The 20,170-nt window shown below is 45.1% G+C and overlaps 1 protein-coding gene across 4 annotated transcripts in view; it reads left to right on the forward strand.

Moving 5' to 3' along the window:
- Positions 1 to 20,170, forward strand: part of NMT2 (N-myristoyltransferase 2) — a 62,660-nt gene that overhangs the window by 7,659 nt on the left and 34,831 nt on the right. The window contains exon 2 of one of the 4 annotated variants that reach the window (XM_025397422.1): positions 1,238 to 1,290. The exons of the other annotated variants lie outside the window; for them this stretch is intronic. Within the exon in view, the coding sequence (XP_025253207.1) occupies positions 1,238 to 1,290 (53 nt within the window). The remainder of the gene's footprint in view (positions 1 to 1,237; positions 1,291 to 20,170) is intronic. 4 annotated transcript variants of the gene reach the window in all.

Below are 20,170 nucleotides of genomic sequence, written 5' to 3' on the forward strand. Positions count from 1 at the left end.
TTTTTTTTTTTTTTTTTTTTTTTTTTTTTTTTTTTTTTTTTTTTTTTGAGACGGAGTCTCGCTCTGTAGCCCAGGCTAGAGTGCAGTGGCCGGATCTCAGCTCACTGCAAGCTCCGCCTCCCGGGTTCACGCCATTCTCCAGCCTCAGCCTCCCGAGTAGCTGGGACTACAGGCGCCCGCCACCTCGCCCGGCTAGTTTTTTGTATTTCTTAGTAGAGACGGGGTTTCACCGTGTTAGCCAGGATGGTCTCGATCTCCTGACCTCGTGATCCACCCGTCTCGGCCTCCCAAAGTGCTGGGATTACAGGCTTGAGCCACCGCGCCCGGCCAGAAATTTAATTTTTATTTTTTTTGAGACGGAGTCTCACTCTGTTGCCCAGGCCGGAGTGCAGTGTCATGATCTTGGCTCACTGCAACCTCCACCTCCCGCGTTCAAGCAATTCTCCTGCCTCAGCCTCCCGAGTAGCCAGGATTACAGGCATGCACTACCACGCCCAGCTAATTTTTTTATTTTTAGTAGAGATGGGGTTTCACCATGTTGGCCGGGCTAGTCTTGAACTCCTGACCTCAGGTGATCTCCCCACCCCAGCCTCCCAAAGTGCTGGGATTACAGGCCTGAGCCACCGAGCCTGGCACCTTTCCTTTAGTACCTAAACAAAATGGCCCAAGCTGATACATGTTCATGGGGGTTTCTTGGGGTCTTAAGTTTTCATGGTCCTCAAGCACACCCACACTGCAGCCAGTTTACCCCATCACTGGGCTCCTTGTGCCTGTGTGTCCTTAGTGTGCTCTTTTTGTTCAACGTTTGACCTTGGGTGGAACATGGTCTTCAGTTCTGTGTCTCTCACCACCCTCCTCCCAGGAATCACTAAAATCCAGCTATTGTGTACAGCATTTGCTGAAGCATTTTTGGCTCATGGGGAGGGAGGGAGGTCTGATTATAGAGTAGCGCAGAAAACAACTTTGAATTCAGTGTCAGACATCGTTGTTCACCAACAGGAATGTTACTGCCCACGCATTTCTGTGGGCCATGGCTTCCTCCGCTTCTGAGAGTGTCTCCTGATCTTTCTTCTCCTCTTCTCTAAATTCAAGATCAGCCCAAATGTCCTTTCTTTCACGAAGCCTTCCGCAGTCACTATGACCGAAGGCGTTGACCCCTGCCAGAGGCCCTCTACCTCTTAGTGAGTGTGTCCGTCCCATAACATCTTTCCCAGTTGCTATCACTTTATCTCCCCAGCCCTCCACTCGGGCAGACCCTCGTTCTCCTGAGCCAAGCTGTGGCTCCAAGAGGTGAGTGCCTTGTCCACAATCGCAAATGGGGAACGTGGGTCTTTGCGTCTGTTGCTTAGTGTGTGTGTAGCATCTACCAACCAGCTGGAGTAAAAGATTTTATTTCGCTGGGTGCAGTGGCTCACGCCTGTAATTCCCGCACTTTGGGAGGCCAGGGCGGGTGAATCACCTGAGTTCAGAAGTTCTAGAGCAGCCTGGGCTACATGCTGAAACCCCATCTCTACTGAAAATACAAAAATTAGTCCGGCGTGATGGCGGTCACCTGTAATCCCAGCTACTCGGGAGGCTGAGGCAGAACTGCTTGAACCTGGGAGATGGAGATCACTTTATAAGCACACACTGCAGTGAGCCGAGATTGTACCACTGTACTTCAGTGAGCCTGGGTGACAGAGTGAGACTCTGTCTCAAGAAAACAAACACACAAACAAGCAAGTTTTATTTAAATATACAATAGGTTATCTGAAAATAAAGTATGGCTGGACTTTATTAGAATTAGACATTAGAAAGTCAAGTACCCAAGGTCCGTCTGCCTTTCTAACCTCTCTCCCTCTCTGTCTTCCTCTCTGTCAACTAGACTGCCCCAAGCATCTGTTCCTTAGTTCAGATTCTCCAGAAAGGATCTCACTGGTTTCTGGCCAAGAAAGGGATTATCCAGGCATGATCCAGGCCGCTGTGGTGGAGAATGGAAAGGGAAGAGTAGGAGGGTATTGTGTGGTACAACATGGTCACTGAGGGCCACACCTTTGGTGAGACCTATGGGCAAAGGGAGTTTTCAGGGAAGAACATAGTGAGCAATGCTGGCATCTTGCTGGGACTGAATTGTATGTCCCTCCCAATCCATATGCTGAAGCCTAAATCCCCAACGTGATGGTGTCTGGAGGTGGCACCTTTGGGTGGTAAATAGCTCACAAGGGTGGAGCCCCCATGAATGGGATCAGTGTGTGCTTATAAAGTGATTAACAGTCCAGCACATTGTTCCTCTGCCAAGAATGAGGCCCTCACCAAAAAGCTGACCCTGCTAGCACCCTGATCTTGGTGGACTTCGAGCCTCCAAAACTGCAAGAAATAAATGTCTGTTTAAGTAATCAGTCTACCGTAGTCTGTAATAGCAGCCTGAACTTAGACACACCTCAAAACATGTCTACAGAACACAGTATGTGTCTGCCTGTCTACTCACAGGTAGACTGTGCGCACGGAGGCAGCACTTTCAGTCTCCAGTCCTTGGAATATCTGGTACCTTGCCTGTGTTTGTAACTTGCTAAAGATTTGCAGAATGGATTCCAATAGCTCTTAATTCCCATTGACAAATGTATTTCAAATTGTCTTTATTTTATATGCTTTAATAATAGGTGAAGGCTTTTCTTTTTCTACTTCTCATGGAGAGGACTTTGGCTGTAGAGTTTTTAGTTTTGTTCGGCTCTATAGGACCCCACATTTTTAAATGATAACTAATTTTTTGAGCTCTTGGTATATGCTTATGTATTTTTCTTTTTCTTTCTTTTTTTTTTTTTTGAGATAGAGTATCAGTCTGTCACCCAGGCTGGAGTGCAGTGGCGTGATCTTGGCTCTCTGCAGCCTCTGCCTCCTGGGTTCAGGGGATTTTCCTGCCTCAGCCTCCCAAGTAGCTGGGATTACAGGTGCCTGCCACCATGCCCGGCTAACTTTTGTGTTTTTAGTCGAGATGGGTTTTCGCCATGTTGGCCAGGCTGATCTTGAACTCCTGACCTCAAGTGATCTGCCCTCCTTCAGCCTTCCAAAGTGCTGGGTCTACAAGCGTGAGCCACCATGCCCGGCCTTATATATTTTCCCTGGTTGACTCATTACAATAACAAATGAAGAGACTGAGGCTTATCAGTTTTCATAAGTTATCCAGGCCATAACTCAAATTCAAACTTAGCTTTTTAGTCTATCTGACTGTAAATCTGTTGCTTTTCACTAAACTACAGTCTCATGGACTCTCGATAAGAGTAATTTGATAATGTCTCAAGGTCTTTTTCTTTACAAGTCATAGGTTGATTACCAACCTGAACACCTTTGGAGCCAAAATTCACCAGCGTAATGGGTCAGTGAATTAATTTTTAAAAAATCATACATTTCTTTGCTTAAAGACTATTGCAAATCAATAATTAGGAACTCTATTCTCTCTAGTCCCTTAAAGGACTCCTTTTATTTTATAGCATCAGTGTAATTCGTAACAAGTTTTTTTCTTTTTTTGCTTCTTTCATGGCTTAATCATCTCTTTTCTGACTGCCTTACCTGTAGCCTCGTACATATCAGCACCCCTTTCTCTGGAGCCTCTGCCCCCAGCATCACCATCATTCCGAGTTCCATGAAGCCAGGTTCCTGTGAGAAGTGACATGGCCCATGGAATCTCCTGGGTGAAAGTGCTGCCGGGAGGTACCCACTTCAGCCCACCTGTACCCCAGTGCTGCAGCCTATGCCCAATCTGCCCTTGATGGTGGCTTTTTGTGGGTGCTTTGAGTAAGGTAGTGGCCTGTCATGCTTTCCCAGCCTTAGGAGAAAATCTGGTTGGACTCAAGGGCTGAATTGGGATGTCACCTTTACAGTTTCTGTTTTGTTTAGTGCGCTTCTGTTCCTGGCTTAAACTCACATGCCCCGGGGAAATCGGGACTTCTTTATTCCCGTGGCTGTGTTTCCTCAGTGTTCCAGCTCATGCAGTACCTTCCCAGAGAAGGATGGGGATTCAGTTAATATAAGAAATTCCCACAGGTTTTTCCTTTAGTGTTTCTTTTTTTTGGGAGAGCAGGGGGATACGATACTTGCTCTTCACTAATTTGGGGGTACTTATTAACATTTTAAGAAAACTGAAAAAAGAACCAGCGAAAGCAGAGTGCTTGTTTCAGTTTCCAAATGAAGTTTTTAAAAAGTTCTTTACGCGAAACCACATTTTTAATGTAGGACATTAGAATGAATCACTAAGCAAAAACGCCATGCCTTGGTATATTCGTATATACATTTTCCTGTTTATAAATATTTACAAAAATGCAAATATAGCAGTATATTAGTCCTGTATTAATCAGTTCTCATGCTGCTATAAGGATGTGCGTTAGACTGGGTAATTTTTAAAGGAAAGAGGTTTAATCGACTCACAGTTCTGCATGGCTGGAGAGGCCTCAGGAAACTTACACTCATGGCAGAAGGGGAAGCAAATGCATCCTTCTTCACAGGGTGGCAGGAGAGAGAATGAGAGTGAGGCAGGTGAAAGCCCTTTATAAAAGAGAACTCACTCACTGTCACGAGTACAGCATGAGGGTAACCCCCGCCATGATTCGGTTACTTCCCGCCGGGTCCTTCCCACAACACGTGGGGATTATGGGAACTACAATTCAATGTCGAGACCAGCTCGGTTGGGGAGACCCTAACCCAGCGGCGCTAGAGGAATTAAAGACACACACACAGAAATATAGAGGTGTGAAGTGGGGAATCAGGGGTCTCACAGCCTTCAGAGCTGAGAGCCCCAAACAGAGATTTACCCACATATTTATTAACAGCAAACCAGTTACTGGCATTGTTTCTGTAGATATTAAATTAATTAAAAGTATCCCTTAAGGGAAACAAAGGGATGGACTGAATTAATTGCAGCAGAAACACACCCTTAAGACGCAGATCGCTCATGCTTTTTGTTTGTGGCTTAAGAATGCCTTTAAGCGGTTTTCCGCCCTGGGCGGGGCAGGTGTTCTTTGCCCTCATTCCTGTAAACCCACAACCTTCCAGCTTGGGTGTTAGGGCCGTTAAGAACATGTTATAGTGCTGTAGATATTTTGTTTATGGCCAGTTTTGGGGCCAGTTTATGGCCAGATTTTGGGGGCTTGCTCCCAACACTTCAGTGTGAGATTTGGGTGGGGATACACCCAAACCACATCACCCCCTTATCTGTGATTTTGCTTTCTGCAGTTGTAGTTACTCTTCATGCGTTTGAAAATATTCAATGGAAAATTCCAGAAGCAATGCCTGAGTTTTCAATTTCATGCCCTTCCGAGTAGCGTGATGAAATCTGGGACCATCACACCCTGTCCCACCCTGGATGCGACTCCTCCCTGTGCCAGCGTCCCCACCTGCAGCTCACTTAGTAGCCGTCTCTGTGATGAGATTCACTGTCTTGGAATCACAGTGCTTGTTTTCAAGTCACCCTTACTTTACTTCCTCATGGCCCTGAAGCATAAGAGGAGTGGCACTGGCAATTTGGATACACCATAGAGAAGCCATAAAGTGCTTTCTTAAGGGAAAAGGTGAACGTTCTCAATAAGAAAAGAAGATGATATACTGTGGTTGTAAGAAGGAATCCTTGGGGCCAGGTGCAGTGGCTCATGCCTATAATCCCACCGATTTGGGAGGCCAAGGTGGGAGAATCACTTGAACCTGGGAGTTCGGCATCAGCCTGGGTAATATAGCAAGATCCTGCCTCTACAGAAAAAAAAAAAAATTAGCCATGCATAGTGGCATATACCTGTATTCCTAGCTACTCAGGAGGCTGAGGCGGGAAGATCACTTGAGCCCAGAAGTTCAAGGCTGCAGTGAGCTGTGATTGCATCACTGCACTTCAGCCTGGGTGACAGAGTGAGACCCAGTCTCTTAAAAAAAAAAAAAAAAAAAAAAAGGCTTTGCAGATGCCACTGCCGCCCAGAGCCCTGTACTCTCAGCCATGGTCAACCCCACCATGTTCTTCAACATGGTCGTCAACGGTGAGCCCTTGGGGCGTGTCTCCTTCAAGCTGTTTGCAGACAAGGTTCCAAAGACAGAAAACTGCCGTGCTCTGAGCACTGGAGAGAAAGGATTTGGTTATAAGGGTTCCTGCTTTCACAGAATTAATTTAGGGCTTCTGTGTCAGGGTGGTGACTTAACACGCCATAATGGCAGTGGTGGCAAGTTCGTCTACAGGGATAAATTTGATGACGAGAACTTCATCCTGAAGCATACAGGTCCTGGCATCTTGTCCATGGCAAATGCTCGACCCAACACAAACGGTTCCCAGTTTTTCATCTGCGCTGCCAAGACCGAGCGGTTGGATGGCAAGCATGTGGTCTCTGGCAAGGTGAAAGAAGGCATGAAGATTGTGGAGGCCATGGAGCGCTTTGGGTCCAGGAATGGCAAGAGCAGCAAGAAGATCGCCACTGCAGACTGTGGACAACTCGAATAAGTTTGACGTGTGTTTTACCTTCATCACCAGACCATTCCTTCTGTAGCTCCGGAGAGCACCCTCCACCCCATTTGCTCGCAGTATCCTAGAATCTTTGTGCTCTCACTGCAGTTCCCTTTGGATCCCATGTTTTCCTTGTTCCCTTCCATGCCTAGCTGGATTGCAGAGTTAAGTTTATGACAATGAAATAAAAACTGAATAACAAAAAATAATAATAATCTACCCATAAAATTGTGAAAAAGGAAAAATACCTTTGTGCCTAGGCTATGCAGGATAGGAGTGGGGACTAGCCGTGGTTTTAGGCATTGCTTGGGAGACTTGAAACACCTTCTTGAGGATAAGGGGTGCCTACTGTATATTGTTTGTATTGATCTGTTGTCATTTGAAAGGTCATTTGGGCCGGGTGCGGTGGCTCAAGACTGTAATCCCAGCACTTTGGGAGGCTGAGACGGGCGGATCACGAGGTCAGGAGATCCAGACCATCCTGGCTAACACAGTGAAACCCTGTCTCTACTAAAAAATACAAAAAACTAGCCAGGCGAGGTGGCGGGCGCCTGTAGTCCCAGCTACTTGGGAGGCTGAGGCAAGAGAATGGCGTAAACCCGGGAGGCAGAGCTTGCAGTGAGCTGAGATCCGGCCACTGCACTCCAGCCTGGGCGACAGAGCGAGACTCCGTCTCAAAAAAAAAAAAAAAAAGAAAAAACAACAAAAAACAAAGAAAGGTCATTTGAATGTCTTTCCGGGTCACCGCACAGCCTGCACCTGAGTCAGGTCAATTGGCTGGCCATCCCGTCACGTGATTCTATACAGGGTACCATTATTTATTCAGTTCCCTATTGCTGGAGCTTCATGGCCAAGGCTGCCAGTGGGCCCCTTCTTCCACAGTGACACTGTTTGCTCTGGGCACCTGGAGGGCCCCATTCATCCCTCCTGCTGGCTGGGATATGCATACCAGTGGTAGGAAGTTATTCCAGAGCACCTGCACCAAGCCAGCATCCTGGGGCAGGGGAGACAGGATGGAGGGACTCAGCCCTGCTGTAATCTTAGGGCACAACTTCCCCACTGAGGGATGCAGAGACCTTTTAATGAAAGTTAAATGTGCTTGTGTTGTGAGCGGCTATTATTTTGGGACTAGAGCCCACACAGCTCAGCCTGTATACTAACTAATAAAACATCTGCGTGTAGGCCGGGTGTGGTGGCTCACGCCTGTAACCCCAGCACTTTGGGAGGCCGAGGGGGGTGGATCACGAGAGCAAGAGATCGAGACCATCCTGGCTCACATGGTGAAACCCCGTCTCTACTAAAAATACAAAAAAAAAATTAGGCGGGCCTGGTGGTAGGGGCCTGTAGTCCCAGCTACTCGGGAGGGTGAGGCAGGAGAATGGCGTGAACCTGGGAGGCGGAGCTTGCAGTGAGCCAAGATCACCCACTGCACTCCAGCCTGGGCGACAGAGCGAGATTCTTGTCTCAAAAAAATAAACAAATAAAACAAAACATCTGTGTGTAACTTTGGCCTTAGAGACGTTTTCGTGTTTTCATTATGTAATGTTTTGAGTAAGTAGTATGATCTATTCAAAGGTCAGCTATGTGGTAGAGAATTCAAAAGGCATCAAGGAGAGGCAGCGAAGTTAAGTCTCATTCTCCCTGCAGTGAACTTCTCCCTGATAGGCAGCTCCTGTTGCAGGCTCTTGGCGCGTCCTTCCAGTGCTGGCAAGGATGGGGGCATGTGCACACATGTGCCTCCGCAGGCCTTCAACACAAATGGCAGCATGCCTCTTAATTTTTCACTTAACAGCCTATCTCGGAGGTCTTTATATATCAAAATACATAGATCAACCTCCTTTTAGTTTTATTGTATTTTTTTAGAGTTTGCGGAGGTGGATGTCTCACTGTGTTACCCAGGCCGGTCTTGAACTCCTGACTTCAAGTGATCCTCTGGAGTTGCTGGGATTATAGGCGTGAGCCACCATGTTCAGCTCCAACCTCCTTTTTAAAAAGGCTGTATATGGATCCTTTCCACTCAGAGACTCCTCTCTCCATATAGAGAGAGAGCTGTTTCTCTTTCTCTTCTATTGAACCTCCATTCCAAAAAAAGGGTGGGGGGGCTACTGTATATTGTAGCATTGAATGGATATACCATTACCTCTTTAATCTGTCCCCTGTTAGTAGACAGTAAGGTAGTTTTCAGTCTTTTGTGCTAGAACACAGGGCTGAAGTTAATATCCTTGAACATGTATCACCTCTCCAGACTGTTTCCTAAAAAATATTTAAAATCTTTCTCAGTTAAGTTTTAGGAAGGCAGTGCGGTGTGTTGAGATGAGTATTAAACCAGGAATCAAAAAGCTTCCTTCACTAACCCTCACTTGGACTTCGGAAGTCAGTTAACCCCTCCGGGGATGAGTGTCTTCATTGGTAAATAAAACAGACTGCTTAAAGGGAGCCATTTGTCTTTAAAACTCATGATTTGACAAGTACATACTTTGTCCTGGGCCTGACCCCATCCTCAGGGATAACAGAAGGCTGGGGAAGGTTCTGAGAGGGAATAGCTCTGAGAAAACCACAGACTTTATGCATCAGGGTCCCATCAGACCCCAGGGTTCTTCTTGAGTTGACTTTTTGCTGTCACTTCCTAAGGATAAGGGGAAAAGATACATTTTGGCAAAGGAGAGACCCCAGTCCTGCTTGTCCCAGGTTTAAGCCATCCCTTCTAGACACTGTCACTTGCTTCTTGTCTTGTAGACAACTTCTCAGAGCTCTGTGGTCTTTCTCTGTTTTTTAAAAATTTCTGTTTCTTTCCTCTACCATCCCAGAGTGGACCATGACCTCTGGCTCCGTTTTGGATCTGGGAGGTGCATTTCCTTTTGTGTTTGAGGACTCCAGGTTCACCTTTGTGATTCCTGGTGAAAAGCGCCATTTGTACAGCCTCGCCAACTTGTCTTTGACCTTTGACTTTGCTCATAGAAACTGTTTTCTCTGTCTCTCATCTCTGGCCTTTGCCCTTGAACGCATATCACATGCTCATATACCAGCCTTGGACCAAGCTATCTCACTTCTGTGTGTGAGTATTACAACCTTTTTTTTTTTTTTTTTTTTTTTGAGACAGAGTTTTACTCTATCGCCCAGGCTGGAGTGCAGTGGCACGATCTCGGCTCACTGCAACTTCTGTCTCCTAGGTTCAAGCAGTTCTCCTGCCTCAGCCTCCCGAGTAGCTGGGATTACAGGTGCGTGCCACCACACCCAGCTAATTTTTTATGGTTTTGGTAGAGACGGGGTTTCACCATGTTGGCCAGGCTGTTCTCTAACTCCTGACCTTAGGTGATCCTCCCGCCGCGGCCTCCCGAAGTATTGGGATTACAGGCATGAGCCACCACATCCGGCCAACTTTTTTTTTCTTTTTAAAACCATCTACAACTTGACGCTTGTGAGCCACCAGCTCCCTTGAGGCTCATAAGCCACGGATCTATCCCTGTTTGTCTGTCAAATGGCTGAACAATTTGAATTTCATCTTCAATTGTGTATAATGATCTTAAAGATATGTAAATAACAAAATTTTAAAGCACTTAAAATATGTCTTCCTGTATTCTGAGCTTGCACTGTCTACAAAGACAGGTCTTACTTCACAAACTAAACTTCATGCTAGATGCATTTCTGGCCAATGAGTGTTGTATGAAAGTTTATTATAGTTTAACATTGTCTCATCAGAATTGGGCTTTTATGTGATGTAGACACCAAAATTGTTTGATAATAATGAAATAATTATGAAAGGAGGAGGCTGACTGGGCACTGTGGCTCACACCTATAATCCTAGCACTTCGGGGGGCCGAGCTGGGCAGGTCACCTGAGGTCAGGAGTTCAACACCAGCCTGACCAACATGGAGAAACCCCGTCTCTACTAAAAATACAAAATTAGCCAGTATGATGGTGCATGCCTGTAATCCCAGCTACTCGGGAGGCCGAGGCAGGAGATTTACTTGAACCCAGGAGGCGGAGATTGCAGTGAGCCAAGATGGCGCCATTGCACTCCAGAATGGGCAGCAAGAGTGAAACTCTGTCTCAAAAAACAAAACAAAACAAACAAACAAAAACAGAAAGGAGGAAGCTAATGAGATAGAATATACATTCCCACATTTCCAGTACAAATACGGTACAGGTTTAGAAGAATCAAAAACTTGGAACAGCCCAATGTGTAAGAAGAGGGATGAGTTAGTAAACTAGACCAGAAGCTAGCAAAGAGGGACTAGTTAACAAACTGGACTAGAAGCTAGCAAAGGGGATCATCAAGATTCCTCTTTTCCAGCCACGCTTGTATTGATTCCAGGGCTTATTGTTCAGCCATTGTCTAGAGCTAGCTAACACCCGTGTAAAGATTTAAATTATTGGCTACTTTCACAGTCACCTTTATCCAAAGCTGTAGCCTCAGTAGCTGCAGCCACCTGCCTGCTTGATGGATCTTTGTTGATGATCTCTGTCCCTCACTGGCCATACACTTCTGGGACAGCTCTGAGCTCTTGAGCCTTCTGGGGCTTGTCCATGACTTACTGCTTTGCACAGAGACGATGTTGCTTTGTAGATACTCCCTACACCAATCGCAAGAGGAGAAGGGACGCACTAAGTATGGGTTGAAGCTACCAAACCCGTGATGGAGCTGAAATCCTACTTTAGATGAGGCCGTAGTGCAGCCAGATGATGACAGCTGGAAGGTTGGCTTCCTGCTCTGGACTCTGCATTACACTTGGGAAAAAAAGAGTGAAGAAACTCATACTGGAATTACGCAAATGAGCCACTGACAAAAAGAAACTCATTTGTGTGACTTCTTCAAATCCTGAACTGCAGGTGAAAGCCATTATTGAATTTGATGGTCACATGATCAACTTAGGTAAGAGGGGTGCCCCAATCCAGGATGAGGACCAACTTTGGCCACTACAGCCTGATAACCTGAGTCAACCTTAGCCAACTTCCCCAACTGTGGGTGTGAATTCTCTTCCAGCAGCAGGTAGTGTGATGTACCTTGGGTTACCTTTGTCTTTTATCCACTGTACCAAAACCTCATATTTTTTTCCTAGTAGTGTTATTCCTTCTGGTGAAGTGTTTTGGTATTCCAACCAGAACACCAGGGCATGTGCACACATGCAGCACAAAGATCTATTACAATTCCGTAAAACAGGTGAATAAAAAATGTCCAGAGATCACAATTAGACAGTTTACAAAAGAAGACCTAAAAATTGCCAGTAATCTGAAAAGATGGTCAACCCAAGGACGTACGTAAATGAGAGACAACGTAGGGTAGTAATTATGTGGATTTTGGAGCCAGACTGTCTGGATTCAAGTTCTGGTTGTGCCATTATTAGCCATGTGACCTTCAGTAAATTACTTAACTTCTCTCTACTTCAGTTTCCTCATCTATGAAATGGGAATAATAATAGCATTTACCTCCCAGTGTGACAGTTTACGAAGTTGTTATCTCTAGGGTGCTTGGTACCATGCCTGACACATAATGAGTGTTGCAGCATGTTACCTGCTGTGGTGATGATTATGATGGTGATGGTGATGATGGTGGTGATGATGATGATGGTGGTAATGGTGGCAATAATGATGATGGTGATGGTGATGGTAGTGATGGCGGCAGTGGTGGTGGTGGTAATGATGGTGATGGTGACCATAATGGCAGTAGTGATGGTGGTGATGGTGATGTGATGGTGATGATGGCGGCAGTGATGGTGGTGATGGCGATGGTGGTGGTGGTGATGGTGATGATGATGGGTGTAGTGATGGTGGTGATGATGATGTGATGGTGTTGATGGTGGCAGTGATGGTGATGGTAGTGGCAATGGTGCTGATGGTGACAGTGATGATAATGGTGATGATGGTAGAAATGGTAAGATGGTGGTGATGATGGTGATGGTGATGATGATGGGGGTAGTGATGGTGGTGGTGATGATGTGATGGTGTTGATGGTGGCAGTAATGGTGATGGCAATGGTAGTGGCGATGGTGCTGATGGTGATGGTGATGATAATGGTGATGGCAGAAATGGTAAGATGGTAATGATGGTGATGGAAGTGGTGGTAGTGATAGTGATGGTGCTGATGATGGTGGTGATGGTGATGTGATGGTGATAATAGTGATGGTGATGATGGTGGCAGTGATGGTGGTGATGGCAATGGTAGTGGCGATGGTGGTGATGATGGTGATGATGATAATGGTGATGATGGTAGTAATGATATGATGATGGTGATGATAGGGGTAATGGCAGTGGTGGTGGCAGTGGTGGTGATGATGGTGGTGATGGTGATGATGGTGGTGATGGTGATGATGGTGGTGATGATGATGTGATGGTGATGATGGTGATGATGGTGGTGATGGCAATGGTAGTGGCGATGGTGGTGATGATGGTGATGATGATAATGGTGATGATGGTAGTAATGATATGATGATGGTGATGATAGGGGTAATGGCAGTGGTGGTGGCAGTGGTGGTGATGATGGTGGTGATGGTGATGATGGTGGTGATGGTGATGATGGTGGTGATGATGATGTGATGGTGATGATGGTGATGATGGTGGTGATGGCAATGGTAGTGGCGATGGTGGTGATGATGGTGATGATGATAATGGTGATGATGGTAGTAATGATATGATGATGGTGATGATAGGGGTAATGGCAGTGGTGGTGGCAGTGGTGGTGATGATGGTGGTGATGGTGATGATGGTGGTGATGGTGATGATGGTGGTGATGATGATGTGATGGTGATGATGGTGATGATGGTGGTGATGGCAATGGTAGTGGCGATGGTGGTGATGATGGTGATGATGAGAATGGCAATGATGGCAGTAATGATATGATGGTGATGATGGTGGTAATGGCAGTGGTGGTGGTGGTGTTGATAGTGATGGTGATGATGGTGGTGATGATGTGATTGTAGTGATGGTGATGATGGTGGCAGTGATGGTGATGATGGCAATGGTAGTGGCAATGGTGGTGGTGATAATGGTGTTAGTTATGATGTTAGTAATGTTATGGTGATGGTGATGATGGTGGTTATGGCAGTGGTGGCAGTGGTGGTGGTGATGATAGTGGTGGTGATGTTGGTGGTGATGATGATGTGATTGTAGTGATGGTGGCAGTGATGGTGATGATGGCAATGGTAGTGGTGATGGTGGTGGTGATAATGGTGATGATGTTAGTAATGATATGGTGATGGTGATGGTGATGGTGGTGGTGGTGGTGGTGGTGGCAGCGGTGTTGGTGGCAGCGGCAATGCCAGACTGCTCTACAAAGTGGTTGTTTCAGTTTACATTTTACCAACAGCATGTGAGTGTTCCCTTTCCTCACATTCTTCTGATATTCTTAGACTCTAAAATGTTTGCCAAATCAATGGGTGACATTGAGCATGTTTTCATAAGCTTATTGGTTGTTAAGGCTGCCTCTTTTGTGGAGTGCTTATTCATATTGTCAGCCCATTCTTCTGTCAGTCTTTTGTCTTTTTCTTAATGATTTTTTTATTGATTTGTCATTCATCTAGCAAATAGTTATTGAGGATCTTTTATATGTCAGACACTGTTTTCGGTGCTAGGAATACAATGGAAAACACTGTTTTATGGATCTTACATTCTAGTTAGAGAGAAACAATACAGTTCCAGCTAGCAATAAATTATATTTAAAAATTAAAGCAGTACAATCATAATAATAGCTGGCTTCTACCAGATGATTTCTGTGTGCCAGCTACTATACTAAATTCTTAGATGTATGAATTCTTTTTATCCTCACTTTTTTTCTAATACTATTTATTTCAGACAGGGTCTCATTCTGTTGCCCAGTCTGACTGTAGTGGCACGATCACGGCTCACTGCAGCCTCAAACTCCTGGGCTCAAGTGATCCTCCCACCTCAACTTTCCAAGTAGCTGGGACCAGAGGCACACACCGCCATGCCCAGCTAATTTTTTATTTCTTGTAAATACTAGGTCTTGCTGTGTTGCTCAAGCTGGTCTTGAACTCCTGGACTCAAGCAGTCCTACTGCCTTGTCCTCCCAAATGCTGGGATTACAGACATTAACCACCACACCTGGCCTAATACTGGTTTTTGAAAACATCATCCTTTTACAGCTACAGAAACTGGAGCACAGAGAGGTTAAGTAATAAACTGAAAGTCACACAGCTGGGAACTTGCGGAGTCAGGATTCAAACCCAAGTAGCCAAACTCTACCTAATGCCTGCAGTCCTGGCCAGAATATAATGTTGTCTTTCTCTACCATCCTAGAAATAAAATGTGAAGGAGAAAAGACCTTTGTATATATTCTGATTGGTAATACTTTCTCATTTGTGTTATAAATGTCTGACCTCATTCTGTGACATAAAATTTTTTTTATAATCACTTTACCATGAAATATTTAACTTTGGTGTAGTCAAAAGTTATTATCTCTTATGGTTTGTACTTTTGAGTCCTTGTTTGAGTAATTATTTCCTTCACTGACATTATGAAGTTATCGTTTAATTCTTTCACTTATTCATTTGACAGATGTTTACTTGAGCCTCTACTATATGCCAGACACTGTTCTAGGCACTAGAAAGATGTGGAGTAAATGGACATCACCGCCTTCAGTTTTAAGGTTTTGTTTTCCAAGTTTGGGTCTTTCACTCATTTGGAATTTGTGGTTTTTTTTCTTCATGTTGTGGGATGTAGCAAACTAATTTTATATTTCTGCATGTAGGAATTCAGCTTTTCTCATGCTGTGTATTGAAAAGTTTTTTTCACTACTGGTTTATGATGTGATCTTCATTATATATCAAGTTTCATTACTATCATGGGTTGTTACTGATATGTCTGTTGCATTTCATGGACCTGTTTATCTAGTCTTCAGTTCTGTTGTATTTTAATAATGTTTTCCTTATAAAGGTATTGTGATTATTATACACTACTTCAAAAATGCATGAAAATGCAAAGGAGAATATTACAATCAGCTCTATTCCTCCCATTTTCCATGCAGGAACTTGGAAATTAAGGGGGGAAATATTTGTAAAATAATTAGTCTCAAACCACTAATGTTTCTTCTGTTTCACAGTGGACAGGAGCTAAGTTACCCCTCTGGAATTCACATACCAAAAATTGAACTCCTTTGATGTCACTCTCTCTATATATATTTATTTTATTTTATTTTATTTTATTTTATTTTTATTCATTTATTTTTTTTAGAGAGAGGGAGAGTATCTTTCCTGAGCCTCCTGGGCTCAGGTGATCCTCCCACCTCAGCCTCCCGGGTAGCTGGGAATGTCACTACACATGTCACTACACCTGGCTAATTTTAATTTTTGTGTAGGGATGGGGGTCTTCCTATGTTGACCAGGCTGGTCTTAAACTCCTGGGATCAAGCAATCCTCCCTCTTTGGCCTCCCAAAGTGCTGGGATTACAGGCGTGAGCCACTGCGCCCAGCCTGATGTCACTCTTAAGATTGATGTATTAGTTGTATGAGGCTGGGCTGCTGTAATCAAGAGACCCTAACGTGGGATTGAACAACGCAGTGGAAGTTCCCTTCTCATTCACGGACCAGCCTTGGGCATGTGTTCTGATGATGGTGAGGGAGTTCTCCTTCATTCTGTCATCCAGGGTTGAGGCTGCGCTATCGTGTGGCTCTGCTGTCCTCAGGGGTCTCACCTATGTCTGCATCCAAACAGCACAAAGGACAGGAAGGGCATGGGGAAGCCACCCACAAGGGTTTCTGGACAGCAGGAAGTGACACACGTCACTCCCACTGGCTGGAACTCAGTCAGTGACCACACCTGGCTGCGAGGCAGCTGGGAAGAGCTGTCCAGCTGTGAGTCCAGAGAGAGAAACGATGGGTTTTGTGGATATCATTGTGGACCACCTGTAAAGCGTTTACATGGCTCTATTACATTGGCTCTCCCATTAAGTCTTGTCTGTAGTTTCCATGAATACTTCTTTGAAGAGATTTGCTGGATGTGCTCATTGAATATTTGCCATTTCCATGGCTGAGAAGGAATGTATTGGTTTCTACTTGAGGTCTGAACATGCCACTGATTCTCCCAGATGCAGGCTGAAGTGTCTGGGCTTTCAGAGGTGGCAAAACTGAGAGCCTTTTCTTTGTGACCTTTCATATGCAACCCTGGGGAAGAGGGAGGTGAGACTTGTGCTCCTCAAGACCGAGGAATCTTTCTTAAAGGGCCACATGACATGCAGGCTGAACTTCCATGACTCGGTAATCAGCCCTGAGTACTGGGAGTCCGAATCGGTCTTTCTTCATTGGATTTCCAGGAGAGTCTTCTTTTGGGCATGGATTTTCCTTCAGTGTCTGGAAGCCTGCTTAGCACCTCTCCCACCCAGGCACGGGGATGTCTCTTTCCGTCATGTTTCTCCCTCCAGAGTCCCTGGAGTCCTGTGGGATGCAAACCCCTGGCTAAGCAGCCACAGCCGACTCCTGATCTGCTCTGGCCATAACATCATCCTGTCACCCCCAAGGACAGGAGTGTCACCTGTCAACACTTCTAACTGTTGCATTTGATATAATTCACAAACCATACCATTCACTCGTTTAAAGCATACCATTCAGGCTGGACTCGGTGGCTCACGCCTGTAATCCCAGCACTTTGGGAGGCTGAGGCGGGTGGATCACTTTAGGTCACGAGTTTGAGACCAACCTGGCCAACATAGGAAAACCCTGTCTCTACTAAAAATACAAAACTTAGCTGGACGTGGTGTCACGTGCCTGTAATCCCAGATACTTGGGAGGCTGAGGCAGGAGAATCACTTGAACCCAGAAGGCAGAGGTTGCAGTGAGTCAAGATGGCACTACCGCACTCTAGCCTGGGTGACAAAGTAAGACTCTGTCTCAAAAACTAAAAAATAAAAAAAAAAAAAGTATACCATTCAGCAGCTTTTAGTTTATTGACAGAGTTGTGTACCCATCACTACAATCAATTTTAGAACATTTGCACCAACCGCAAGATAAACCCACATCCCGTAATCATGCCCAAGCCCTCCATCTTCCCAGCCCCTGAGCACCACTAATCTAGCTCTGTTTCTGTGGATTTCCCTGTCAGGACATTTTGTAGACATGGAATTATACAATACATAGTCCTTGGCAACTGGTGTCTTTCACTTAGCTTAGTGTTTTCGAGATGCATCCATTCATGTTGTGGTGTTTATCGGTGCTTTGTTTTTTTATTGCTGAATAATCCATCCTATAGATGGACCACATTTCCTGTCTCCATTCATAGAGAATAGACATTTGGGTTGTTTCCAGTTTTGGGCTGTTATGAATGATGCTGCTATGAGTATTAGTGAACAAGTTCCTGTGTGGACATAAGTTTCCATTTCTCTCAGTTATGTACTGTTGGGTGTAGCGGCTAGGGTGTGCAGGGAATCTGTGTTTAGTGTTTTGAGGAACTGTCCGTTGTTTTTCAAAGCAGCTGCTCCATTTTACATTCCCATCAACAGTGTATGAGGGTTCCAGCGTCTCTCTATCCTCGCCAACACTGGCTTTTTTTTTTTTTTTTTGAAATGGAATCTCGCTCTGTCGCCCAGGCTGGAGTGCAGTGGCGTGATCTCCGCTCACCGCAACCTCCGCCTCCCAGGTTCACGCCATTCTCCTGCCTCAGCCTCCCAAGTAGCTGGGACTGCAGGTGCCTGCCACCACGCCCAGTTAATTTTTTGTATTTTTAGTAGAGACACGGTTTCACTGTGTTAGTCAGGATGGTCTCGATCTCCTGACCTCGTGATCCACCTGCGTCGGCCTCCCAAAGTCCTGGGATTCCAGGCGTGAGCCCCCGCGCCCGGCCTGGCTCTTTCTTTTTGATTATAATTATCCTCATGGGTATCAGGCGGTGCACTGGCCAGCCCTGATTCTCAAATTCTCCTTTCCTTCATGGCCTCAGGAAATGGAAAAGTAGCTCTTCCTCACTGAAGGGCTGGGAAGCTCGCCTCTCATCATTGTATAAATGCTATCAGATATGTCTGGGAGTTTGGAGGCTGGGATGACCAACTTAGTACGCATTTCTGTAGCTCCCTGTCAATTTAAAGTTCAGCTGAAAGAGAGAAAAAGAAAAACTCTTGCTGAACTAGAGTAAACAAAAATGATGACGCTCTCTCCATTATGCCAAAATAAGAATATAAATTTTAGCAACACTGTTTGGAAGAAAAAAAAGTTTTGGCATGTAGCATCAATTAGCTGCCAAAATGGAGTTTTGGAAACCTCATCGAACAAGCTTTATAAGCTATAGAATAGGTGATATAAACTTACTTAAGGAATTTTTGGTGAAATGGTCTGGTGTTTTAATTTTTTAAATGTCTCCAATTCCTCTCAAGTTTCCATGAGTTTATCTATTTTAGAGACTGTTGTTGTCATCATCATTGTTGTTGTTGTTGTTGTTGTTGTTTTTGAGATAGGGTCTTACTCTGTTGCCCAGGCTGGAGTGCAGTTGCATGATCATGGCTCGCTGCAGCCTTCCAGGCTCAAGTGATCCTCCCACCTCAGCCTCCCAAGTAGCTGGGACCACAGGTGCACACCACCATGCCCCACTAATGTTTTACTTTTTATAGGGACAGGGTCTCACTGTGTTGCTCAGGCTGGTCTCAAGGCATCCTTCTAGGCTCAAGCGATCTTCCTGCCTCGGCCCCCCAAAGTGCTGGGATTATAGGCGTGAGCCACCATACCTGGCTGAGAAAATTATTAACTGACACCCAGGACAAATATATTTTCATCCAGTTGGATAGGCATCTACTTCAAAGCATCCTTACCAGTCACTGCCTTTTATTCTATATCTCTCTGTAACCAAGCTTCTTGGAAATGTGGAGATATTTTAAAGTTGAAGTACTGTACAGAAAAGCTGTGAGGTCCCAGGCTCTTAGTGGTTTCTGGAAAGCCATAACCAGCAGCAGTTAGAATAAATGGTAGAGGTGGGAGAGGGATAATCCCCTGGGTTGTGAAGTCATGGGCATGTCCACCATGATTTTGGTCCCTCCCACCCAGCCTCTGGCCCCAAGATAATGCTGAACACATAGTAAATGTTCAATAAATACTTGATGGTAAGTTGCAGTAGGCTTTAGCATTGAGGTTGGGACTGTGGTAGCTTTCAGAAGTATTTTATGGCCTGGGAATAGGTGATGGCACCACCTCTAGAGCCAGGCTTATCCATTCATTCATTCCGCAAGCATTTGTATTGGTGTGTACTGGTGTGAGGCACTGGAGACCTTAGGGACGCAAGTATGAATAGACTTCTTAAGTAGCACGTGCAAATGCATATGTAAATCACACTGTAACAGTACAACAGATTCACCAATTCACAGGGTGCCAGCAATAGGAACACTGGGAGAGGAAAGCCTAAAATAGTCCTACTCCCAAACCAGAGAATATATAAAACTGAACGTATCTACAGTATATTTCTAGCTCGCGTACCTGGCTGTGATATGTTTGTTCAATCCCAATTGCTAGTCAGATATTGATGGGTGTCCTTGGCCACCAGGTGATTTAAAATATAAACATCATGACAGCACAGATTTGATTCTGTTGATGAAAATAAACTGCTCGTTGTGAGGTGGGCAAAGCCTTACTATTTTTAGACCACTAGGGTACCACTTGACAAAGTCTTAATGTATCTCCCAAAATAAGCACTGTTTTCTATTTTAGAATGACAGTAGAAATATGAATCTATAGCTCAAGTGCTTAGTTCGTTTTTCTTTTTCTCCAGCTCTGTCGCCCAGGCCAGAGTGCA

The sequence above is a fragment of the Theropithecus gelada genome, chromosome 9, assembly GCF_003255815.1.
Source record: "Theropithecus gelada isolate Dixy chromosome 9, Tgel_1.0, whole genome shotgun sequence".
Lineage (NCBI taxonomy): Eukaryota > Metazoa > Chordata > Mammalia > Primates > Cercopithecidae > Theropithecus > Theropithecus gelada.